The 20,930-nt window shown below is 41.3% G+C and overlaps 4 protein-coding genes across 8 annotated transcripts in view; 2 read left to right on the top strand and 2 right to left on the bottom strand.

Moving 5' to 3' along the window:
• Positions 1–6,594, top strand: part of LOC108146678 (adenylate cyclase type 5) — a 39,857-nt gene extending 33,263 nt beyond the window's left edge. For both annotated transcript variants that reach the window (XM_017272731.2, XM_017272730.2), the window contains 5 exons: positions 180–289; positions 1,663–1,832; positions 1,929–2,110; positions 2,546–2,670; positions 3,641–6,594. In XM_017272731.2, coding sequence (XP_017128220.1) covers positions 180–289; positions 1,663–1,832; positions 1,929–2,110; positions 2,546–2,670; positions 3,641–4,876 — 1,823 coding nt within the window. In that variant the 3' untranslated portion in view covers positions 4,877–6,594. The remainder of the gene's footprint in view (positions 1–179; positions 290–1,662; positions 1,833–1,928; positions 2,111–2,545; positions 2,671–3,640) is intronic.
• Positions 6,595–6,684: 90 nt separating this feature from the next.
• LOC108146681 (protein scarlet) lies at positions 6,685–9,988 on the bottom strand. The gene is made up of 7 exons (XM_017272737.2): positions 9,576–9,988; positions 9,349–9,398; positions 9,115–9,251; positions 7,795–8,760; positions 7,177–7,418; positions 7,015–7,115; positions 6,685–6,952 (listed from the first exon to the last, which is right to left on the bottom strand). Exons 1-7 carry the CDS (start codon positions 9,893–9,895, stop codon positions 6,777–6,779), a joined length of 1,992 nt encoding a protein of 663 aa, XP_017128226.1. The 5' UTR covers positions 9,896–9,988; the 3' UTR covers positions 6,685–6,776.
• A 1,204-nt stretch (positions 9,989–11,192) lies between these two features.
• LOC108146679 (elongation factor-like GTPase 1) overlaps positions 11,193–20,930 on the bottom strand; it is a 78,954-nt gene continuing 69,216 nt past the window's right edge. The window contains exons 5-6 of one of the 2 annotated variants that reach the window (XM_017272735.2): positions 16,062–16,268; positions 11,193–11,317 (exon numbers count right to left, since the gene is read on the bottom strand). In XM_017272735.2, coding sequence (XP_017128224.1) covers positions 16,080–16,268 — 189 coding nt within the window. In that variant the 3' untranslated portion in view covers positions 11,193–11,317; positions 16,062–16,079. Of the gene's footprint in view, positions 11,318–15,618; positions 15,836–16,061; positions 16,269–20,930 lie in introns of those variants that run through there. The other variant, XM_017272734.2, reaches the window with a different exon arrangement.
• LOC108146682 (proton-coupled folate transporter) lies at positions 11,503–15,606 on the top strand. Of its 3 annotated transcripts, none has more exons than XM_017272738.2 (6): positions 11,503–12,020; positions 12,078–12,287; positions 13,261–14,037; positions 14,222–14,560; positions 14,882–15,210; positions 15,279–15,606. In XM_017272738.2, the coding sequence occupies exons 2-6, from the start codon at positions 12,273–12,275 to the stop codon at positions 15,400–15,402; spliced, it is 1,584 nt and encodes a 527-aa protein (XP_017128227.1). In that variant the 5' UTR covers positions 11,503–12,020; positions 12,078–12,272; the 3' UTR covers positions 15,403–15,606. The 3 variants fall into 3 exon arrangements, with proteins under 3 accessions (XP_017128227.1, XP_041564088.1, XP_017128228.1); XM_017272739.2 differs by having other exon boundaries at positions 11,530–11,570; XM_041708154.1 differs by having other exon boundaries at positions 11,503–12,287.

Genomic DNA, 20,930 nt, shown 5'->3' with positions numbered 1-20,930 from the left:
CCCAGCTTTTCCATTTCGGGAAAATGGCAATGTGTTTTGAGTTTTGTGCTTTCTGTTTTTGCGCTTTTACTTTCCGCTCCGGTAAACTGATAAACTGATATTTCAATTTCACGCTTATTTTTTTGCCCTCTTTCTGGGTTTCCGCCGCTGTTATTTTTTCGTTTTCGTTTATTTCGCAGAGGAAAAGGAGGATATGGAGCACCTGCAGGCTTATAACCGTAAACTGCTCGAAAACATTCTGCCCGTTCACGTAGCCGAGCATTTTCTGAGCCGCGAAAAGCACCTTGACGTGAGTATACAAATACACCAGCAAATACTACTAAATACACCCCTGCTCAACATGATGGCACTAAATGTAGAAAATCATCACACCACTTTATATCAACAAAATGGCGTTTTAACAGATTCAAAAACAATTGTCATAGTAGCAAGAAATTTTCAAAAACAGGTACAAACAGGATGGAATGCCAAATTTGTAGTCGATTGGCATTTGAAGCAAAATATTTGTACCATTTCGGTAAATAATGTTACCCCAAAAAAAAAATATTAAATTTTGCCAAGAAAGACAGTAGTTAGCCCAGCTTAGCTCTCAAAAAAGATATTATTTTTGCCAAATTCCTAAAAACGGAAATACCTTAATAAGTTTATTTTATCGAGTTGTGAGAAAAATGTTTAATTAGGAATACCATTAAAAATTAGATTTAGTAACTTAAATTTAACTTATTATAATTGTTTAGCAAAATTTGTAAATAACAACAAGCTAATAAAGCTATTATGCTGAGCGCAACTATATTTGCGGAACTCGGCATCTAGTGACCATATATTCATGAGGCATGCAGGCAAACTGTTCAACATATTAAAAAACTTTGAGGCTGTGAAATCTGCGCCAAATGTTGGGGAGTCGAAGAGGAAGAAACGGAGGCAAAGTGGCGGCGAAGGATTCAGATTGGTCAAAGGACGTCGGTGCAGGGAAGAGGGGCTGGCGGTTGGAAAACTGTGATGTGACCACGTGTATGCGGCCTGAAACCATTTCACTGCACTTGCCGCAAGGTGGAAAATCAGAGCGGTTTATATATGTAGTTTCGGGAACCAGTCAGCGTGGCAGCCTTCCGCACTAAATGCAAATTCAACAAGCTTAGTAGCCGCATTTGATGGCCAACGAGGACCCACTCTGGCAGCAGGACAAAAGCCAATGAGCTCAACTTGAGCCTGGCAAACAGTACCACACTGAGCAAATGCTTAAAGCCTATTTTTAGGAAATTATGAAAGGGGTAACATCATCAAAATTACAAAAAATCGACCTGATATTAAAAACTAAGATTTAAATGCAGATTTTTAGAGACTTAAGCCACAAGTCTTTAAAGATATACCACTTTAGAATCGGATGTCTGTAAGAAAAGTTATGAACTCAAAACTGCAGGCTTTTGTCACTTTTTGCCAAAGCCCATTTTTAGGAAATTAAGAAAGGGGTAACATCATAAAAATTAGAAAAAAATCGACCTGAAATTACAAACTAAGATTTAAACGCAGATTTTTAGAGACATAAGCTACAAGCCACATTGAATTTTCCGTTAATTTTTGGACAAACTTAAATTTGTAACAAAACTTGCACTTCAGTGCACAGCCATAATCTAATTGAATTTTCGATTGGCTTTATTGCAGGACCTGTACCACGAGCAATGCGACTCGGTGTGCATTTTGTTTGCCAGCATTCCCAACTTCTCCGAGTTCTACGTGGAACTGGAGGGTAACAACGAGGGCGTGGAGTGCCTGCGACTGCTCAACGAGATTATCGCCGACTTCGACGAGCTGCTCAGCGAGGAGCGCTTCCGGTGAGTTCCGTGGCGCTTCACCATCCTGGCCTAAACGTTTCTAACCACTTTTGCGGGCTGGTCCACATCCGGCCACCCTCTTATATCCTCCGGCAGCTGCATCGAGAAAATCAAGAGCACGGGCGCCACTTACATGGCGGCATCCGGACTTACGGCGAGCACCTGCGACCGGGTCAACTTTAGCCACGTGACCGCCATGGCCGACTACGCCCTTCAGCTGTTTGACAAGATCGAGGAGGTCAACATGCACTCCTTCAACAACTTTCGGATGCGAATAGGTGAGAAACTTAAACTTCGACTTCCTTCCAGCTACAGCTACAGAGGACAAATTATCAGACAACCATGGTCTTCATAGGGAACTATTTTGATTACAAACTATTCTGAATCAAATTTTCAGGATTTATCAGTAACTTAATGATTTTACTTTATTATCTAAAAACTAGTAATACAACCTTTTTTTCCATTTATGTTAATATTGTAACCTCTTACGAATATTTATGTATAACAATTTGTAAGTTGCAAGGCTTCAACATATTTGTAGTGAAATCAGTTATTATGCTGACGGTTGATGTCAGGATTTGCCTTACAAAGTTTTCCGTGTCTTACTTATTTATTTATACGAAACGCGTCGAAAGTCACGTTTATATTTAATGCAAGTGCTTAGCCTGTTTTCCTAGTTTTACTATATTTATTTACTGTTTCCGCATTTGTAGGTATTAATATTGGTCCTGTGGTGGCTGGCGTTATTGGGGCCTGCAAGCCTCAATACGACATCTGGGGCAATGCCGTCAACGTGGCTTCGCGAATGGACTCCACAGGTCTGGTCGATCACATCCAGGTGAGTCTTGATTAAATCATCGCCTAATCGCGGGCGTTCAGGTGGTTTTTATACTGTCCCACTTTTACCATCTTATGTTTTGCACTTTTTGCGAAAGCTGAGAAATTCCTGTTGCAAAAGTTTTTGGGAAGGGCTGAGCGGTTGCGGGGGCACAGCCACGCCCACCTAATCAATGGCTACCTGGGCTGACCACTTCACTGCAAAAGTTTTTAGTGTCAACGAAAACTTTTTCCCCCACTCAGACATTCCGAAAAAAAAGGCGCCGTTAAAGCAGATATATACACAAACACGAAAAAAGGTACTTAAGGATTGGGGTGGACCAGTAAGTCCCATTTAACAAGCTTTGGCAAACATTAAAGCAACAAATTCAAATATTTAGTACATTATGGCTCTTTTTTTTATTTTTAAAAATTGATTTATATGGTACATTATGTTTCCTTACATTCTAAAAAAAAGCCATGATTAAACTGACATAAATTGTTAAATATTGCCTTTTAATTTATTTTAACTTTATTATAATAATATAATTATAGTTTTAGTTTTTGGAATGTTACACAAAGTAAATTATGTTGACTTTCTTATATTATTTTAGTTTGCGTATAATCATGAGTCACCCTAACGCACACAATAATGGTTACGAATACAGATACAAACACAGATAAAAATGAGCATTTGATTTTATTTGCTTTGCTTCAATGCTGTCAATAAAACGAAGCAAAGGCGAGAAAAAAATTTGCAAAGGAAATAAATTATTAAGCTGGTGACGCTCGGGGGGATTGGCGGAGCGAGGAGCTAGGGAGCAGGGTCCTGGGTGTTATCATGAAATATGTAGCCACGGGTGAGCGGGTGAATAAATAAAAGCTGAGCCAGCTGCTTCTGCCCTCGGCTGCAGCCATTGAACTTGTCAGTCGGAATTTATGTTATCGCTTGCTCTCTTCTCGCCCTTTTTTCATCCTTTTCACCTGTCCAGGTGACGCAGGAGATGCAGCAGATTCTAGAGGGGCGTGGCTTCGAGCTCACCTGTCGCGGCAGCGTGGATGTGAAGGGCAAGGGTTCCATGATCACCTACTTTCTCAAGGGCAAGAAGCCCATCGAGGTCAAGGAGGACTTGGCCAAGGCCGATATAGAGCCACCCAAGACCTTGACTCTGGCTAAGGATCCCGAAATGGAGAAGCAGCAGGAGCAGGCCAAGGAGGATCTCGTGGAGCAGGAGGACGATTTGCTGCCCTCGCCCGACATCGACATGAACTCCAATATGCAGAACTTGACGGCACAGCGGAGGAAGTCCCTCTGCCGGCAGCATAATATATCCTCCTCCTTTGGCACCACTGTAAGCAGTTCCACGGGCATTACGCCCAGCATATCCAACAGCTCCAGTGTGGTCACCATCGGCACCCTGCCCGCCATCCTGCGAAGCGGCAACCCAAATCCGAGCTCCAACCCGAATCCCACGACCACTGACAGTTGCTCCGAGTGTGGCGGGGCCACCAAGTCCCTGGCCACGCCCACTGCCCCACCAAGGACACTGGTGGCGGATCTCAAGGACGAAATAGCCAGGGATGAGAAGATTGGGTTAAAGGACTCCATTGAGAACCTGGAGATTCTTTTGAAGAACAACATCAGCCTATCGGATCTGAGCAACAAGCAGCAGCAGAATCTGCGGGGTGAAAGCAGCAGCTCCACCACCACCACTCTCCGGAAAAGGGACACCATCGTGAGCTTCAATGTGACGGAGACGGTGACCACCACAGCCACGCCCTACTCCTCCTCCTCCGGGTCGTCCAGCTCCTCCTCGCAGCAGCCGAAGAAGCGCCGTTCGGTGACCACCATTGCAGCTAGCTTCACTGCCGCCACCACCACTCGACTGCTGTCCAATGAGAGCCAGAGCTCCACGCAGACGGCACCCGGAACGCTCGAGACGGCCTCGGTGCCCGGCCAATCCTCCACGGAGAACTCCTCGCAGGACTGGCAGCCCCGGACGGCCACGCTGGAGCCCAACCGGAGTCCCATCAAAACCTCGCAGTCCATGAGCCCCATTGGCCAGCTGACCACCGAGGTGTTCGTCCTGCCCAACAGTCGCAGCATGGTGCTCATTAGCAGCAGCACGAACGGATCCGTGTCGGGATTGTTATCGGGATCGGGCTCGGGAACGGGTGGCGGGGGCAGCAGTCCCAGGACCGGACACCTGCAGGATGTCAGCACGTAGAGGATGCGCAGGCAGCCGTGTAAATATGTACAAAACCGCCGGCACTTAGATGAGACTTAGAGGTAGCACTAAAGGTAACGGTAACGGTAAAGTTAAGGGTAAGGTAATGGTTAGGGTAAGGATGTAGCTTCTAGATTGAGTGGGCCTGCCCGTATACAATTACAATACAGTCGAACTTCTTTAGCTGCGAATTCCCGCCATTTATTTAAGCAACAGCAATCTCATAAACAACCTACATATATACAAACAATGATGAAAATATTTTTTTATGATAAGAGAAACGACTAACATATTTTCTAAATTTTGAATATAAATCTTATATTTAAGAAAATAAAATACCAATTTTCTTTAAATTTATTTAAAAGCTTATAAAAATCTTTCAATATCTTAATACCTAACCAAATACTTTAAATAATTGTGTGATAAATACATTTCATAAAAAGTAATATATTCCATTTTAAGAGAAATAGTTTAAAAACCATATAACAGAATTTAGAAATATAAAAACATTGATTTTTGAATTATTAACTCTATAAAGTTTTCAGTTACAGAAGTTCGACTGCAAAAGGAGCTTTTCCCTAACCCATGTATGATCTCGCATTTATTGTAGCTTTACATGTTCCTCAGTTAGCGTTTCAGGGCACCAACAAAAATGTAATTTCCATATCACACACTAAACTAAAGTACGAAAGCAAAGTTATGCACTTCAAATGGGTACCAAAGAGCGTTGTTAGAACTGTTAGGCATTCGATAGGTTGTAAGTTGGACGGAAGGTCCTTGGAAAGGAGTGTAGGTGTGTAAGGTTCCTATGTGTGTTTGCAGTAGAGTAAGCTAAAAATGGGTAAGTGTGCAAAGAAATCGAATTTAATGTTTAATGTTAAACGAACAAATAACTATTCTATGTTGTTGGGGAATGCAATTGTAAACTATGCATTGTTTAAATCATGTATACGAATTGAATGAGCATATTAAATGTATTTCCAACATTCTTTGATTTACATTTAACGATTCACTATAGTCTAGTCAATTCATTTTTAAGTTTCATAGCTTAATTAAAGGTTACGATTGCATTTCCCTGAAAGCCATATTGACACCAAGCTAAGGGACAGTATTCATCACAAACTCAATGGAACCATATTCCACATACACATGAAACATATCGAAAATAAGTATTTTCCTCTGACTTTTCAGGCTGCCCATAGCTGGTGCTCTTTCTTAAACTAAAACAAAAATCTGTCAATTGAAGAGCAACAAAAGAAAACTATTTAAAATTGTTGCACAAACGATATTTACTAGAATATAAGTTCTAATGAAAAGAGTATTCAATACAATTAACGTTAAATGTTAAAACAGTATCGTTTATATGTAAAGTTAAATGTGTTTCAATGTCTGTATGTCTCAATGTTGCTGAAAGCATCAACACTAAATATAATTAAATATAAATATTGATGCAACATGTATTATGCGTAAACAAAATGTAAAACCAAAGAAAAACCAACAAAATTCTCGCTGTGATTTCTATGAAGAAGATGAAAAAATGCATAAATTATTTTATAACCTTTTGTTACTTAGTTTTAAATCGCAAATTTTACGAAAGCCTCTCGGCCACTTTGACTACGCCAATATATTATAATTTAACTGCGTATGAAGTATCCTATAAAGTTTATACGTATGTATGTCAGTGTATTGAACTTGATGTTGATTAGCTTTGATGTTCAGTTTCAAGTTGACGAGGGCAAAAGTAAGCCCAGTCAATGTAAATGTTTCATTGTGCAGTCAACAAGGAAAATAAAAAAAAACAAAATGTGTTAATAAATGGCGCTATTAATTTGAAAAATCTACGCATTATTTATTGGATAATTCATAGTTATTATATTTACAGCACTAGGACTGAGAGCTCTCACAGTTTTCGGGCTCGTCGCCAAAGGCAGTAATATCCCAGTAGATGGAACCCGAAATAGAGCCCAACCATGGCCAGTAAATTGCGGTAGACATTACTCTCATTGAAGCTGTACTTGTCCAGCACATCCTGACCTGTGTGAAAACAGGGCAAGTCAGCACTCTCCTGGAAGCAGGCTTTACAAACATATATAGTTAGTTTAGTTTAGTTTCTAATATAGGGTTTACTTTCAACTCACTAATATTCTGCACTCCGGACCACTGAGCAGCGGTCATAGCCTCATTGGCATACAGCATCCAGGAGAGAAATTGCGTCCACCAAAATGCCACTGGTAGGGAGCTGGAAATAGATAGGAGACGATATAATAAAGTTCCTGAAACATGACTTAACCACAACTCACTTCACTTGTATAAAGATACCCGAGGTGATCATGAATATGTAATCCAGCGGCACCAAATAAGCCATGGCCAGGGGAACTGAATTGAATGCTGTCGAGAAGAAGCAGCCACAGGCTGTGGCCACATTCATCACCAGCACCACACACATGGCTGTCACTCCGAAGGCATAGAAGGTGGACCTCAGACCGGTCAGCCAGTAGCAGATTATAACGAATATCAGGGGCTCTAATATCATTCCAGGAAGCTGTAAAAAATATTGTAAAATAAATGTAATAACATAAATTAAAACATAAAAAAAATTAAAAAATAAACTTAAAGAGAAAAACTTAAACAAAAAGAACTTAAAATAGGTTTTCAGATGAAACTAATAAATGTATTAGCTCAGTAAAAAAAAAAAATATGATGCTTAGAAAGTTCTTCTTGGCTCAGTTATTTAACCAAATTTTATAAAAAAAAGGTCTTATTCGTTAAAATTGTCTTTAATATTAGGAATAATGGCCTTAACGTGGTCTTAACGATAAGCCTGGCATCGATTTTTAGGAAACATTGGCTCTAATATTGTTTCTCCATATTTTCATGACATAAGTAATTTTTTAAATTGTGATTTAGAACACACTTACCAAGGCCAAAATGTTGGCCGTATAATATTGCCCCGTGGAGTAAAGTCCGGATCGGGTCTCCCTTATGAACAGCGGAAATCCTTGGGGAAAGAGGTTGAGCACGGAGTACATGGGATGGTAGGTGTTCTCCGAAATCATGATGAAAAGTGCTCCCTGAACCGCCTGCACTCCCAGCTGCGAAGGTTCCGTGGTGCCGGCGAAACAAGCTCCGATAATAAATGCCATGGCGATCTTCTGGATGAACCGCATCCACTGGATCGTGGGATCCCTGAGCAGCGTTAGCGATGCCCTCAGCCACACCACGTGGAATCGCTTGTACCAGGCCACGCCCCTAAAGGATTCCACCTCGGTGTCGAAGGGAAAGTTGCCCGATTGGGCCATGTGAATCTCCAGATTCACCAGCATATCCCGCTGCTTGGCCGCCGAGCTGACGGCAAACTGATCGCAAAGGTGTTGAGCCGATCTCTGCGAGGCCTGCTCGTAGCCGGGATCGGTGGCCAGAACGCCAATGAGGAAATCCGCCGGATTGTAGGCCTCCGGGCAGTAGTATCCGTGATTGGCAAAGAAACTTAACGCGTGCTGAGGGGATCCGGTGAAGGCCACTCGTCCGTCGGCCAGCAGCATCACGTTGTTGAAGTTGTCGAACAGCTGCGAACTCGGCTGATGGATGGTGCATAGGATGGTGGTGCCCTTCTGGGCCAACTCGTACAACGTGGCCACCAGCTGCTGGGCACTGTAGGAGTCCAATCCCGTGGTCGGCTCATCGCAGAACAGAATCACCGGATTGTTGAGCAGCTCGACGGCGAAAGCCAATCGTTTCCGTTCTCCCCCCGACAGGACCTTCTTGTCATCGCCGCTGCCAATTCGCGTTTGGGCCGCCGACAGAAGACCGGTTCGCTCCAGCAGTTCCTTAATGATGAGGCGACGCTCCTCCTTGGACACCCGACGATCCAGACGGAGATGGGCCTGCGACAGAAGACGTTGAAGCAAATTAAACAGTTCTATTTCTATGTGATCACTATTTTGTTAACAAAGCTAAAACAAAAATCAATATTTTTCATTTCAAAACCAAAACTGGTAATGTTTTAAATTTGAACCCCAAATATTTGGTCGAAAAAATAAATAAAAAATAAAATATATACAATAAATGTGATTTCACAAAATATTTGTTTATGTTTTAGGTAAGAGATTATTCACAACACTATCACTGACAGAGTTAATAGACGCTATACACTGTATAGAAACCATTTCTAAACGTTATAAGCTTCTCGTGAGAATCATAATCCCCTGCAAATGATATAAAGAGTGTTGCCAGCTCACCATAAAGTTCAAGTGCTCGAGTACAGTCAGCGATCCGAGGAAGAGGTCATCCTGGTAGACATAGCCGCTGATGTGGTGCATGAAGGGCCCGATGCGGCGGCCGTTTATAAGAATGTCGCCTTGAACCACGGTCCCGGCTGAAGCGCAGAACCCAAGGCAAATGGAGCGGCGGAGATAATGGGGATCAGTCTAATCTTATCGGGAACTGCAACTTGGTAGTACTATAAAACTTACCCGGCTGTCGAAAGGCGAGCGTCGACATAAGTGTTGTTTTCCCAGAGCCACTGTGAATGGGAGATGCTTATTTTTAGAGGAATCTCTGCTTATCAGAGGGTTTTATGATCGCTCCGAAACTAAACAGCTTGACACAGAAAACACATTTTCGGTCATCGTGTACTTTTCGGTTCATTCCACTCGCGTGCACCTGATCTTAAGCGGTATTGATTTCTGCAGCAGCTTACCTTGAGCCCATTAAGGCCATCAGAGTGCCCGGTTGAATGGCACCAGTAGAATTGTTGATGATCCGCTTCATCCGCTGGCCGGAACCCCCAACATTGGTGTACACGCAGAGATCGCGCCACACCAAAGTGGCTCCCTGCTCCGTGGGCGACCACTTGCTGTAGCTCCTGAGGGGCAAACTCCTTTCCGAACTATTCCGTTTCGATAGCTTGGGAGTGCTGTCCAAACTGGGCACCTCGATGGTGCTGCCCATTGGCATCAACTGCAGCTCTTCCTGCTCCGGGGCCTCCACATCGATCAGCTTGCTATCTGCGTCCGACATAATCTCTGGCCTTATTAAGATATCACTTCTGGGGAATCAGATTTTTCTCAACCGAAGCGTGCCACAGCTGGGCACCAACTAACCAACTGAGCTCTGCTGAGAAGTTTTCACAGCCAAGTTGACAGTAAGATAGACAGACACAGTAAATACAAGCTAGAAGGCACTCCAGACTAGGGAAATGGCTTAGGGCAATACACTGGAGTTTTTAACTATTTGAAAAACATAACAAGTTAACAAATCTTTTTATAATTTCAAATGTTGTTTAAATAAAAATAAATAGGCAATAGGAAAAATAATTAAAGTAAACGAAAGCAATGCATTGATAGCACTAGTTTATCATCTATAAGAGAATAATAAAAATAAATTTAAAGTAAATGTGTAATGTTTTATACTTAAGTCCTTTTTTGACATCTGCTTTTTTTCCATACCAAATTTAATTTTAGACGAATTTATCGAGCAGTTTGAATGCAGTTATAGTAAAGCTTTAAAGTTCTGTTCTAACAAGCATAGTTTCAAAAGTAAACGCCATTTTTCCTACTATATTTGAACTAATTAACCTAAGCAATGACTACTGTGCTGCTCAGCAGTCAACAATGCAAATAAGGTAAACTTGGGAGCTGAGGTGCGCAGTCCACAATCTTTAGGGTGGCCCTGGCAGCGGGCATTCGATCGTCTTGCAGTTTACCGACCGCTTGGGAAGCAGCGGACTTAGCCGGCGACTCCGGTTACCATTGCCAGCGGAAAATGCAGTCCAGACCAACCCATCAGGAAGCCCCGCAGCGTCAGAGGCATCCAAGCAACCAAGCAGCCAGCGGAAAGACCGCCGTTGCCTCGGGAAAGCCGACAACCAGTTGGGAGCCGATTCTCGTCTCTGTTTTGCTCCCGGTTTTCGCATTTATATGGCACAAAAGGAGCCCAAGAAATTGATTCAAAAATTAATCTCTGGTAAGTTTCAGCAAATCTCACTTCTCTAATAATTTATTTTCCCAATGAAAGTAATTTGTGTTGCTCTAAATTACCAATTACCAACATTATTATTGGTAGTTTTAAAATATAATAAAAAGTGGCTGCTCTGAAAGCTTGCTTTCGTTCTATATTCTTCTTAATTTCAATATTTAAATAATTTCAGAAAATTGATTCAACGTTTTGAATCTAAGTTTTAGCTCGGTTTTATACAGGTATGTTGCATACTTTTAGGCAACATTATTTTTTCCAACTCGGATTTAGTACAAGAATAAATACGATACAATATGATACACTTTATACAAAATAACAAATTTATTTTTTAAAACCGCTTTAGAAAATTTTAAACGCATTCATTGTTCATAAAATAATTTTTTACAAAAAAAAATATATGTGTCATATTTCAGCATCTTTTGTAGTATCCAGTTTTGGCATTCAGGCAGAACATTTTTTGTCAGTCTGCAATAAAAAGAAATATAAGGTTAATTAAAAATAGTTACCAGCTTTTGGAAAAATCCCATTGCATACTTTAAATAATAAACAATAATGAACAATCAAAGAATCGATTTCAGTGGAGGCCAAAACAAATCGCTCAGTATCAGCATTTTCGCTGATAAGCCGATTTGGGTGGACAGAGCTGCTCTCTGCCATTCACCGCCGAGCTGTATAGCGGATAAGTCGCATATCAGTACAAAATAAGTGCAACGTAACGGTGTGCAATTCCATATATCCAAAAGGCAAACGTAGCAGAAAAAATTTCTCATAAACAAAACACAGTTGCTCATTTCACGCTGTAAATCAGTTTATTTATTATAAATCGCGTTGGCACCTGAAAACAGTTATCGCCCAACTGGCGGACAGTATTGTAAATCCAAACCTAATTGGTCTATAATTAAACTTATCGCTGCGTTAATTGCACGTTTTTGATCTTGAACGGAAAGTGAGAGTTACGTGCGTCTAGATAGGAAGGCATGGAAAATCACAAATTTCCGCTAGACGCTAGTAAAAATGGTTGAAAAAGTCGGCTTACACGTGTAATCAATACAGACAATTATGTCATAAAAACTGTCTAATTAATATACCCAATAATTGCAGTATTGGGTAATGAATCTAATCTATTGGAAAATATATGATGAGCGCTTATTGACATTGCCAAGCAAATGTGAGAAGAGCAACACATTGATAATCAGCAAATAATCTTTCGGAAAATTTTTTATAGCAAATGGCGATTAAAAAAATTCGCAATGTAATAATCTGGTGAAAAGTGTTACTTGGCGGTTAAATTTTGAATTTCAAAAGCTAAGCCGTAAAAAAAACCACGAGAGCATAAAAGCTTTAAAGCAACCCCTTATAAAATATAGGGGAACAGCATTATTTAACAGCGCAGAAGAGAGAGCGAGTGCGCAGAGCAAAAATGAGCGCCACAGAGGTAAGGTTAATGTTTGCTCTATTCTTTACCCGCTAAACGGTTTGTTTTTGTTTGCGACCCGGCTAAATTTATCAAACACGAAGTGAAGTGAGAGAACAATCCTAAAAAAGACTTCAACACAATTAGTTTTGATTTTTCGCAATTAAAGAAATCATATAAATTGGACCGCCGCGAATGATTACGTATGTAAAATGATGACCAAAAACCGCAGAGAACAAACAGAGCAACATTTGGAAAAAAACAGACACGCTTTAGTGACCTTGAAAACGGCATTTGTTGTGAATAGTTTCAGTAATTGTTTTTATATTTGATGCCTTGTTTAACAACGGAAAAGAAACAAAATAAATATTCTTTAAATTCCTACAATATAATTGAAGCAGCAGCTTATCGCAATATTCTTTAAATTCCTACAATGTAATTCAAGCAGAAGCTTATCGAATTGTTTACTCACTTACATTTTAGTGACAACGTGCGGCGGTGAACAAAGTGATAAAGTGGCGGTGACTAGTGAATGCTCTACTAGTTTCGGTACAGAAATTTCTAACGAAAATTTATAAATTCTCTACCAAACATATTTAAATATAATTTTATTCATAAATACAAAATTCTATAAATTCCATTACTTAAACCATAAATACAAAATTTTATAAATTCCATTATTTAAACCAGAGTCAAAACTAAGTTTTTTTAAATGTTAGTTACTTATATTAAAAGATAATTTTGTTTAAGTGAAAGTGTTGTTGATAAATTATGTTTTTTAGACGAACAAATAATTATTACAAGAAAGTTACAAAAAATTATGTATATTCGCTTGAATTACTAAACAAACCCTTGATAGTGCATCTATTGTAAGATTAAAACGTGTTTGAGTAGCTTGGCCTGAGCGCAATCCTCTCTTCAAAGTTGCCGGCATTGCCAGCGTGAAAAAAATTACTCCGAAAACCGTTGTCCACAATCCGTTGCATACTTGCAGGCACACTCCCAAAATGCGGCACAAAGACGGAATAGTCAGACCAGCGAAATTAGCGCTGCCAGCATTGTTGGCGAGCAGCAGGTCGAAGGGGCGGGTCGCAATGCTTGCCAGTGGGCGTGGGCCGTGGTCAAATCTATTTCCGTGGAGCCCACAATGTTCCTGTACATGTTCGCCTTCATGATCACCTCGGTGGTGGAGCAGAATTTCTTCCTGTACAAGTCCTGCCGCGTGAATAATAATTTCACGGAGGAGATCTGCCGGAATCTGAACAAAGCGGGGAACGAGTATTTCAAGAACAAGTCCCTGCTGACCAATGCCTGGTTCCTCCAGTGGGAGAACATCTCAGCGCACATCTTCCCAATCATTTTGGCCCTCTTTCTGGGCTCCTTCTCGGATCGGCGGGGCAGAAAGCTGCCACTGCTCATGGGACTGGTGGGAAAGTTTATCTATTCCACGATGATTGTGGTCAATGCCAGGATGCCCACATGGCCGGTGCAAAACATCATCTTCTCCGCCACCTTGCCGTCGGCCTTGACTGGTGCGGATGTGGCCATTTTCGCCTCCTGCTTTGCCTACATCTCGGACATTTCCACGGTGCAGCAGCGCACCATCCGGGTGACCATTCTGGACGTGGTCTATCTCACTGCCATGCCGCTGGGCGTGGCCCTGGGTTCGCACCTCTTCTACAACGTCTTCAATCAGTCCTACGCGGACATGTTCACCGTGAACGCCTCGCTGCTCGCCCTGGCCATCATCTACACTCTGTGTGCCCTTAAGGTGAGTTTAACAAAGTTTTTCTTCTAGTCTATAATATAAATATTATACAATTCAATTAAGATTTAGCAACTTAAGAAAACCAAATTTCTCTAACTTTCATTTTCTATATGAAAGAACCAAGTCTTAGATTTTATATTTTACTAATTAAGTTTGTATTGCTTTTTGTCCCAACTAATACGTTCAGTGGCAAACGACGCCAAAACAGCGTTCGCTGAGGGAGCTCGGTTGTTGTGGTTTCTGGGGCGACTTCTTCGACAAGCAGCACGTAAGGGACTCGCTGGTGGTTCTGGTGAAGCCACGGAAGGGACATCGGCGCAGCTTCCTCATTATCCTGCTGATCAGCATGGCCCTGTACACCTTCCAGCGGGACGAGGGCCATTACCTGTACATGTACACCCTCGACAAGTTCGACTGGGATGTGAGCGCGTACAGCAACTTCAAGACCTTCAAGTCGTCAGCCTACGTGATTGCCATGCTGCTGGCGGTGCCGCTAATGAACAAGATTCTTGGCTGGAGGGATACGGTAAGTCCTAGACTTCGCACAGGGCATATCATAATAGGGCAGTCATATTATTGGCACTATTTCGTCCTCATTGTGCACTTTCATCAAACTTTTTTAAGGCCGCGGTATAGTTTAACGTTTATGTTTTTTCGAGAGAAAAAATTGTTTATTAATATTTTTAAAATATTTCACGTTATTACATTATGAATATTAATCTGGTATAATAATCGCATTAAAGTAAAAAACAAAACTAGATGGAAATGTAATTCTTCTTTAGAAGTCATTTTCTTTTAATGCTTTCTTAATCATGCTTTCAAATTAACTTTATTCTTTCTATCGTAGACCATTATTTTCATTGGCACCTGGGCCCATTCGATAGCACGGCTGTTCTTTTATTTCGCCACCAATACGGATCTACTTTACGCCGGAGCCGTGGTTTGCAGTTTGGGACCGATAGTGGGACCCATGATCAGGGCAATGACCTCGAAAATCGTGCCCATATCGGAGCGAGGAAAGGTTTTTGCGCTTCTCTCGGTTTGCGACAATGCGGTGCCCTTCATCAGCGGAGTGTGCTATTCGCAACTTTATCAGAAGACCAAAACCAGCAACTACGGAGGAAATGTTTTTATGCTAACTATTGCCACACAAATAGCTGTTTTCGTGATGATACTGTAAGTGATCATTGGTGGAGAAACCCTTTGATTATCCTTTAATGATTTTATCTGTTTTCTATCTTTAGTTGCATTCATGTAGTTTTGGGAAAGAACTCCCTGGCCGTTCCAGAAGTTCCTGAAAATGAGAGCGGCCTTATTTGCCAAAAGGAGGATGCCCTTGTTATGCCTAACGAGGAGGATAAAAGTTAGCCTGACTTTTACACTATACTTTTATGATTCCTAAAAAAGACATGCAACCATGGAAGGCTGCTATTACATTGAAAATGTTACCAACCATAATTAATTATAAAAACAATTATATTTTTATATGTCAGGCTCTTGACTTAGTCAATAAAACTGACATATCGAACTGTTGCCCTATTTTTTAGGGTTGGTTTTCCACATTTAAACATATATTTAACTTTTTTTCTCCGTATTTAATGCAGGTAAACAATAAAAAGTATAAATGAATAAGGAGAGCTTTGGGGAATTATGATTATAAAAGCACTCGTACGCGACAATATATTTCGGGATATTAGAAAATGTGATTTTATTTTGTTAACACGGTATATATCAGCCATACTTTAAAATGATTTTTCGTCGACAGCGTAAGCAATCACAGTCATCATAAATTTATAAAAACCTAAAAGAAAATGTCATTATTGTTTGTGAAATTTAAAATCTCGAGTTAAAATTTATAGCAATTAAAAATGTTTTTTCTAATATTCTGGAAGGTACTGATTTAGCAACTTTAATGTTGACGATTGCGATAACATTATTATTTTTTATATGTTGTATTAGGAAAATTGAATTCAAAGTTTTAGTGATTTGCTTAAAAAGTAACAATTAACAAATATACAAGGACTTGCCCAAAATCGCTTCCAAAATCACTTGTTCTTAGACAGGGTACGCTGCTTCTCCGCGTGCTCCACCACCTGCTCGTCCACGAAGAGGCCTTTCCTCCGCCGGACACTGTCCATGTAGAGCTTGGCCCGGTTGGCGGAGTCCGCCTTCTCGCCGAAGTGCATCAGCTCCTCCTCGGTCGTGGGCAGCCAGAAGGGATCGATATCAATCACCTGTAAGCAGACGCAGGGTGTAAATTCCGGGAAATCATTTAGGCACTTGAGACGGGACAAAGGAACGAGGCGTCGCTGTGTCTATGCGCCTGCGCCTCGCATTGGGTTGGATTTGGGTTGGGTTGGGTTTATGGGCTGGGTTTTCTTTTTGGGCCTTTGTCTCATCGGCAGGGAAAGCGAGCATTGTCACATCTTCATTGTGCGGGCTCAAGAGACTGCGACAAAGGACTCGCCGCTTAATGACTTTCAAAGGACGCAGGGACACGCATTGCACGTTACGTGATAAGGCAGGCTCGCCAGGATACGCAGAACCGGAGAACGGGGCATTTCCTCAATGGCGTGAAGAGCGTTCCCTGCGCTTGATTGATGATTGCCTCCTGCGAGGCGAACCACTTGAGAATCTCTGGTGTGAGATCTGCATTGTTTTGTTTTCCTTTTTTTTCCAGCAAGGACTCAAGACCCAGCGGGCGGGCGTCGAGCTGTTCGCTGGAAAAACTCAGCTCTCCCACTCGAGCATTTCGGCTAACACATTATGATGCCCCTCATCAATGACCGAACTTGCTCGAAAACTGATTGAGATGCTGATGCGTTGGCCTTTTGTCATGAAGAAACTTTTCACTCCACAGCGAAAAATATCATAAGTATGCGGAAAATAAGTTGTTCTCAGTTATAATATTGTGGGTTTAAATAACAAAGAAGAAAAAACGGTATATTCTCCCCCGAGTCTCTAATCAGAGCTCTGCTACCATTTTATTTAAAAAAAAAAAATAACAAAAGATAGTTTAATTCAGCGCTCAAATAAGCTAAACCTTTTTTGTTTATCCTGTCAGACTTGGCTAAAAACAGGAGAAAATTATTGAGTTTCCTGTCTAAGCAAAGACACTTTAATAAATATGAATGGGCCTGCACAGTTGAACTGTCATTATGATGCTTTTTTCCCAGTGCGTATTCTGGGCCATCTGTTCGCACTACGCTAAACTGCGGGCCCTCGAACATCTTCGCAATCCCATGTAGATCATTATCGGGCACAAAGTTTCGCTTGTTTAACAACAGCCAACAACGCCAAGTGGGCAAGGGATCGAAGGGAACAATGGAAGCAGGGGCACGGGCACGGGCACGGACACTATAGGGAGCCAAGCAGTAGTCCTCGACAAGGTAAGGCAATCCCAGTTGGCAATCCCAGTCCGCAGTTCCCAGTTCGCAATCCCTGTCGCAACACAACAGAAACGCAAAAGCGAGGCTGCCATCCTTTGCAAAATGGTTCTGCGCATGCGCAGCAGCATCCCATTTTTCCATCGGTCCCCATCCCCATCCGCATTCCCATTCCCCTACCCATTGGCAACATTCCCACTCCAAATCTCGGGCAGAAAACGGAGGAGACCCTGTGGCAGCTGAAGTGCTCCAGAAGTGCGCAGAACTTGCGTCTGAGCCGGGCCAGACAAATGAGCAGCCAGCCACCAGCAGGCAGATGAGTGCACTGGCAAAAATCCAGGTGTCCCAAAATGACCATTTGATATGACATGGATTTTCTATATTTGATATCTCCTATTTGACTTTAAGGAAAAATTAAGCTTAAACCAAAAAAAAAAAAAAAAAAACAACATACAATTAACAATTTACCTTAAACCTTAAAAATGTGAGGGGAAATTATCAAACAATATTAAGACTTTACTTGCTTAAAAACCATGTGTTATACATTTTTCAGGAAATGCAAAGATTAATGTTACAAAATGATACCTTAAAAGCTGATGAATTATAAATAAGAATTTGGTCTTAAATATTTCTGAACTTTTTTTGTTTAATTTATCTTCTTTGTATCTGACTGCAAATCTCATCTGAATTGTATGATGTTCTACTTTTTGCCAGTGTCCTGTTGGAAAAAGAACGCACTTTAAACAACCGAAGAAGGTGGTTATCCACACGATGGCAGCACCACGCTCTAGATTACTCTGTCCCCCCTAATCACCCACTCCTGGTCTCCACCTCCACAACCACCAGTCTTCCATCGTGAGGTTAAAATATTAAGAAAAATATTTAAGAAGCCGCGAAAACCAAAACAAAAATTTAAAACCAAACGACGTGACATCAACACACACACTTGGTATGGCACTATATTATATGGTATATCTCTCTGTATCTCCAACTCTCTTTGCACACACGTGTTTTGTATCTATGTGTGCTTATGAGTGGTGTGTGTGAGTGAGTGTGTTTACCTGTCCGACCGCGCGCGGTTTGTATGCAGGTAATTTACGCGGCAGCTACCGAAATACGCTGCCGTCCGTCGGTCCGCTTGTCCATTTGTCCGTTTGTCCGCCGTCTGTCCGCGTCCGCGTCCACAACCAAGACGAAGTTGAGATTATTATCGCGCGCCAGAAACAGGCTGAAAGACTGTGAAAGAGACCGGGCCCAGAGAATATAACTCGATTCGAGTCGAGTTGATTCGAGAGACTTGGGGGCCTGGGTCTGTAAAAGTCTTCAGCGAACGGACAACGGACAGCGGACGGCGGGCTACGATGAGCGTCATTTTGACAGCCAGCGAGCGGACAATGCAAACCACGTTCCACTTAAGAGCAACAACAACAACGAGGGCAACAACAATCCTTTGGCCACTTGGATAAACACTTGCCTTGGCATGGATATATCCTTCACGGAAAAAAAATCAAGAAGTGTCTCTTGTTCTGTTTAAGATATTTTAATTTAATATTAATTTAAATTAAAAATGGTAAAACTAACATCAGTAAATATATTTTTTTTTGGAAATTTAATAGAGGTTTACTCAAATTCAAATAATGGTTGAAATTTGTATTCCTTTAAATTCGTTTTTATGATTTAAAAAACATAGTTAATGAAATAAAATAAGGTGGTTTTTGAATTAATAATTAACTTTTTGTAATGCCAAAGGTTAAAATCAATAAAAAGTATAGAATTTATATTACTTTCTAAGAAAAATCTTTAAAATGAGTTTCCATATCAATAAATTCGATTCAAAAAGATTAAAGTTTGATTAAGATGACTTCGAATTCTTCGTTAACTTGGTTTTTTATTTTTCGACCAGTGTATTTGTATGTGTGTGTTTATTCGCACCGGGCAGACTTTAGGGCACTGCCATGCTCTCCCCCGCCCTCGGGGCGAACCGCACCCCCTCTCCTATGCCCTGACCCCCGCCCCCGCCTCCACCTCCAACTCAAGCCCTGTCCCACCTTCTGCCCCCAAACCCCACTACCATCGACTGTCTCCACTGTAGACTTTCCCTTTGGTGGGGGGCAGACTGTGGCAGGTATACAAAACGAGTTATCAGATTATTTGTTATTTGTCTTGGTTCTTTGCTCACAGTTTGTTGTGGCCGTGGCTGTTATGCTTTTCAAGTAGTTCCAGAGTTCCAGAACTGAGGTCTTGCATGCAAAGCGCGACAAGCAGCAGGAACAACGGCAACAGCAACAGCAATAGCAACAACAACCAGAACCAAATCATATGCAACACTCCGGACCAGAAGAAAACACGGACTGCAGAGCAGTCCGAAAGTAAGACCAGTAGCCAAAGTTGTTATGTTTTTTTTGTTGTTTTTTCGGTAGGCTGCAGGTCTTGACCCTCTTCCTGCCCCGTCCCCCGTCTCGGGCACACACACACACGTAATCATAATAACAATCTTCGGGTTCATCAAGTGGCCCGAAGAGATGAGAAGTGCTGCAGCCAGCGAGGAGGTGGGGATAAACAAAAGGAAGCACAAAATTAAATAATAACAAAAGCGCGCAAGACAGTAGCCACCCGACGAACAGATATTTGTCCGCTAAACAGTGTGGCTCATTTCTAAAAGGCAACAGTAAGTGCGATTGTTAAAACTTTAACGTTGATGAACTGCGCTTAAAAAAATGGTTATACCGATCAATCTTCTGGCGACTGCCAAATACTGATGGAACAAACGACTTGTTATTTTGAAACTTTTTTAATTTTTACACGAAAGTCAAACTATTCGTAAAAACAATAAGATAATTATGAATTTATACAAAAGAACGTTTCTTAAAAGGATTAAAAAATTTACCAAACTGAAGTTGCAAAACTGCTAAAATTGTACTAATTGTACTTTTTTTATATCAGGATGATATGACCTGCCTGCGTTACATATGAACGAACAGAAACATTCAAATTTATTTAATCAAAAATGTATTATATGTATATGTATAATTAAATCATTTAAATTAAGTTCTGAAAATAAGACTAATTTTATTAACAGCCTTTTTTTCGAAAATACCTAGTTCACCTAACTACCCAAGTCTTAATGTCTTATATTTAACGCACTGTAGCCAACATTCTTGAGCTCCTGTCTGTCGTCTTAACGCTGCTCCGCGAAGTGAAAGAGCAACAGCAATAACAAGAAAAAATTATGATATATGAAAACTGAAAATTAGTTTTTGTTGTCTTCGGTTTCTGTTTCAGCTTGCAGCTCGTCTGCCAGCTTCCACGTTAGAAGGTCATCAGCGGAGATGATTTCTTGCGGCTGCTGATCCGGCGATGCAGATGCTTAACGAACTTATTGTGGGCCATGATGCGGCAAGAAATGTAAATGGCTTTTTGGGAACACGGTTTCCCCCGACCAAACCCACCTCTGGGCCCTTTTTCCGTTTTTTTCCCCCCAACCAGGAGTTGGCCACTCGAGTGAAGTTG

This window comes from Drosophila elegans, unplaced genomic scaffold (assembly GCF_018152505.1).
Source record: "Drosophila elegans isolate 14027-0461.03 unplaced genomic scaffold, ASM1815250v1 contig_208, whole genome shotgun sequence".
Lineage (NCBI taxonomy): Eukaryota > Metazoa > Arthropoda > Insecta > Diptera > Drosophilidae > Drosophila > Drosophila elegans.
Note: the sequence above shows the minus strand (reverse complement) of the source record. Positions and strands in the feature narration are given on the sequence as shown.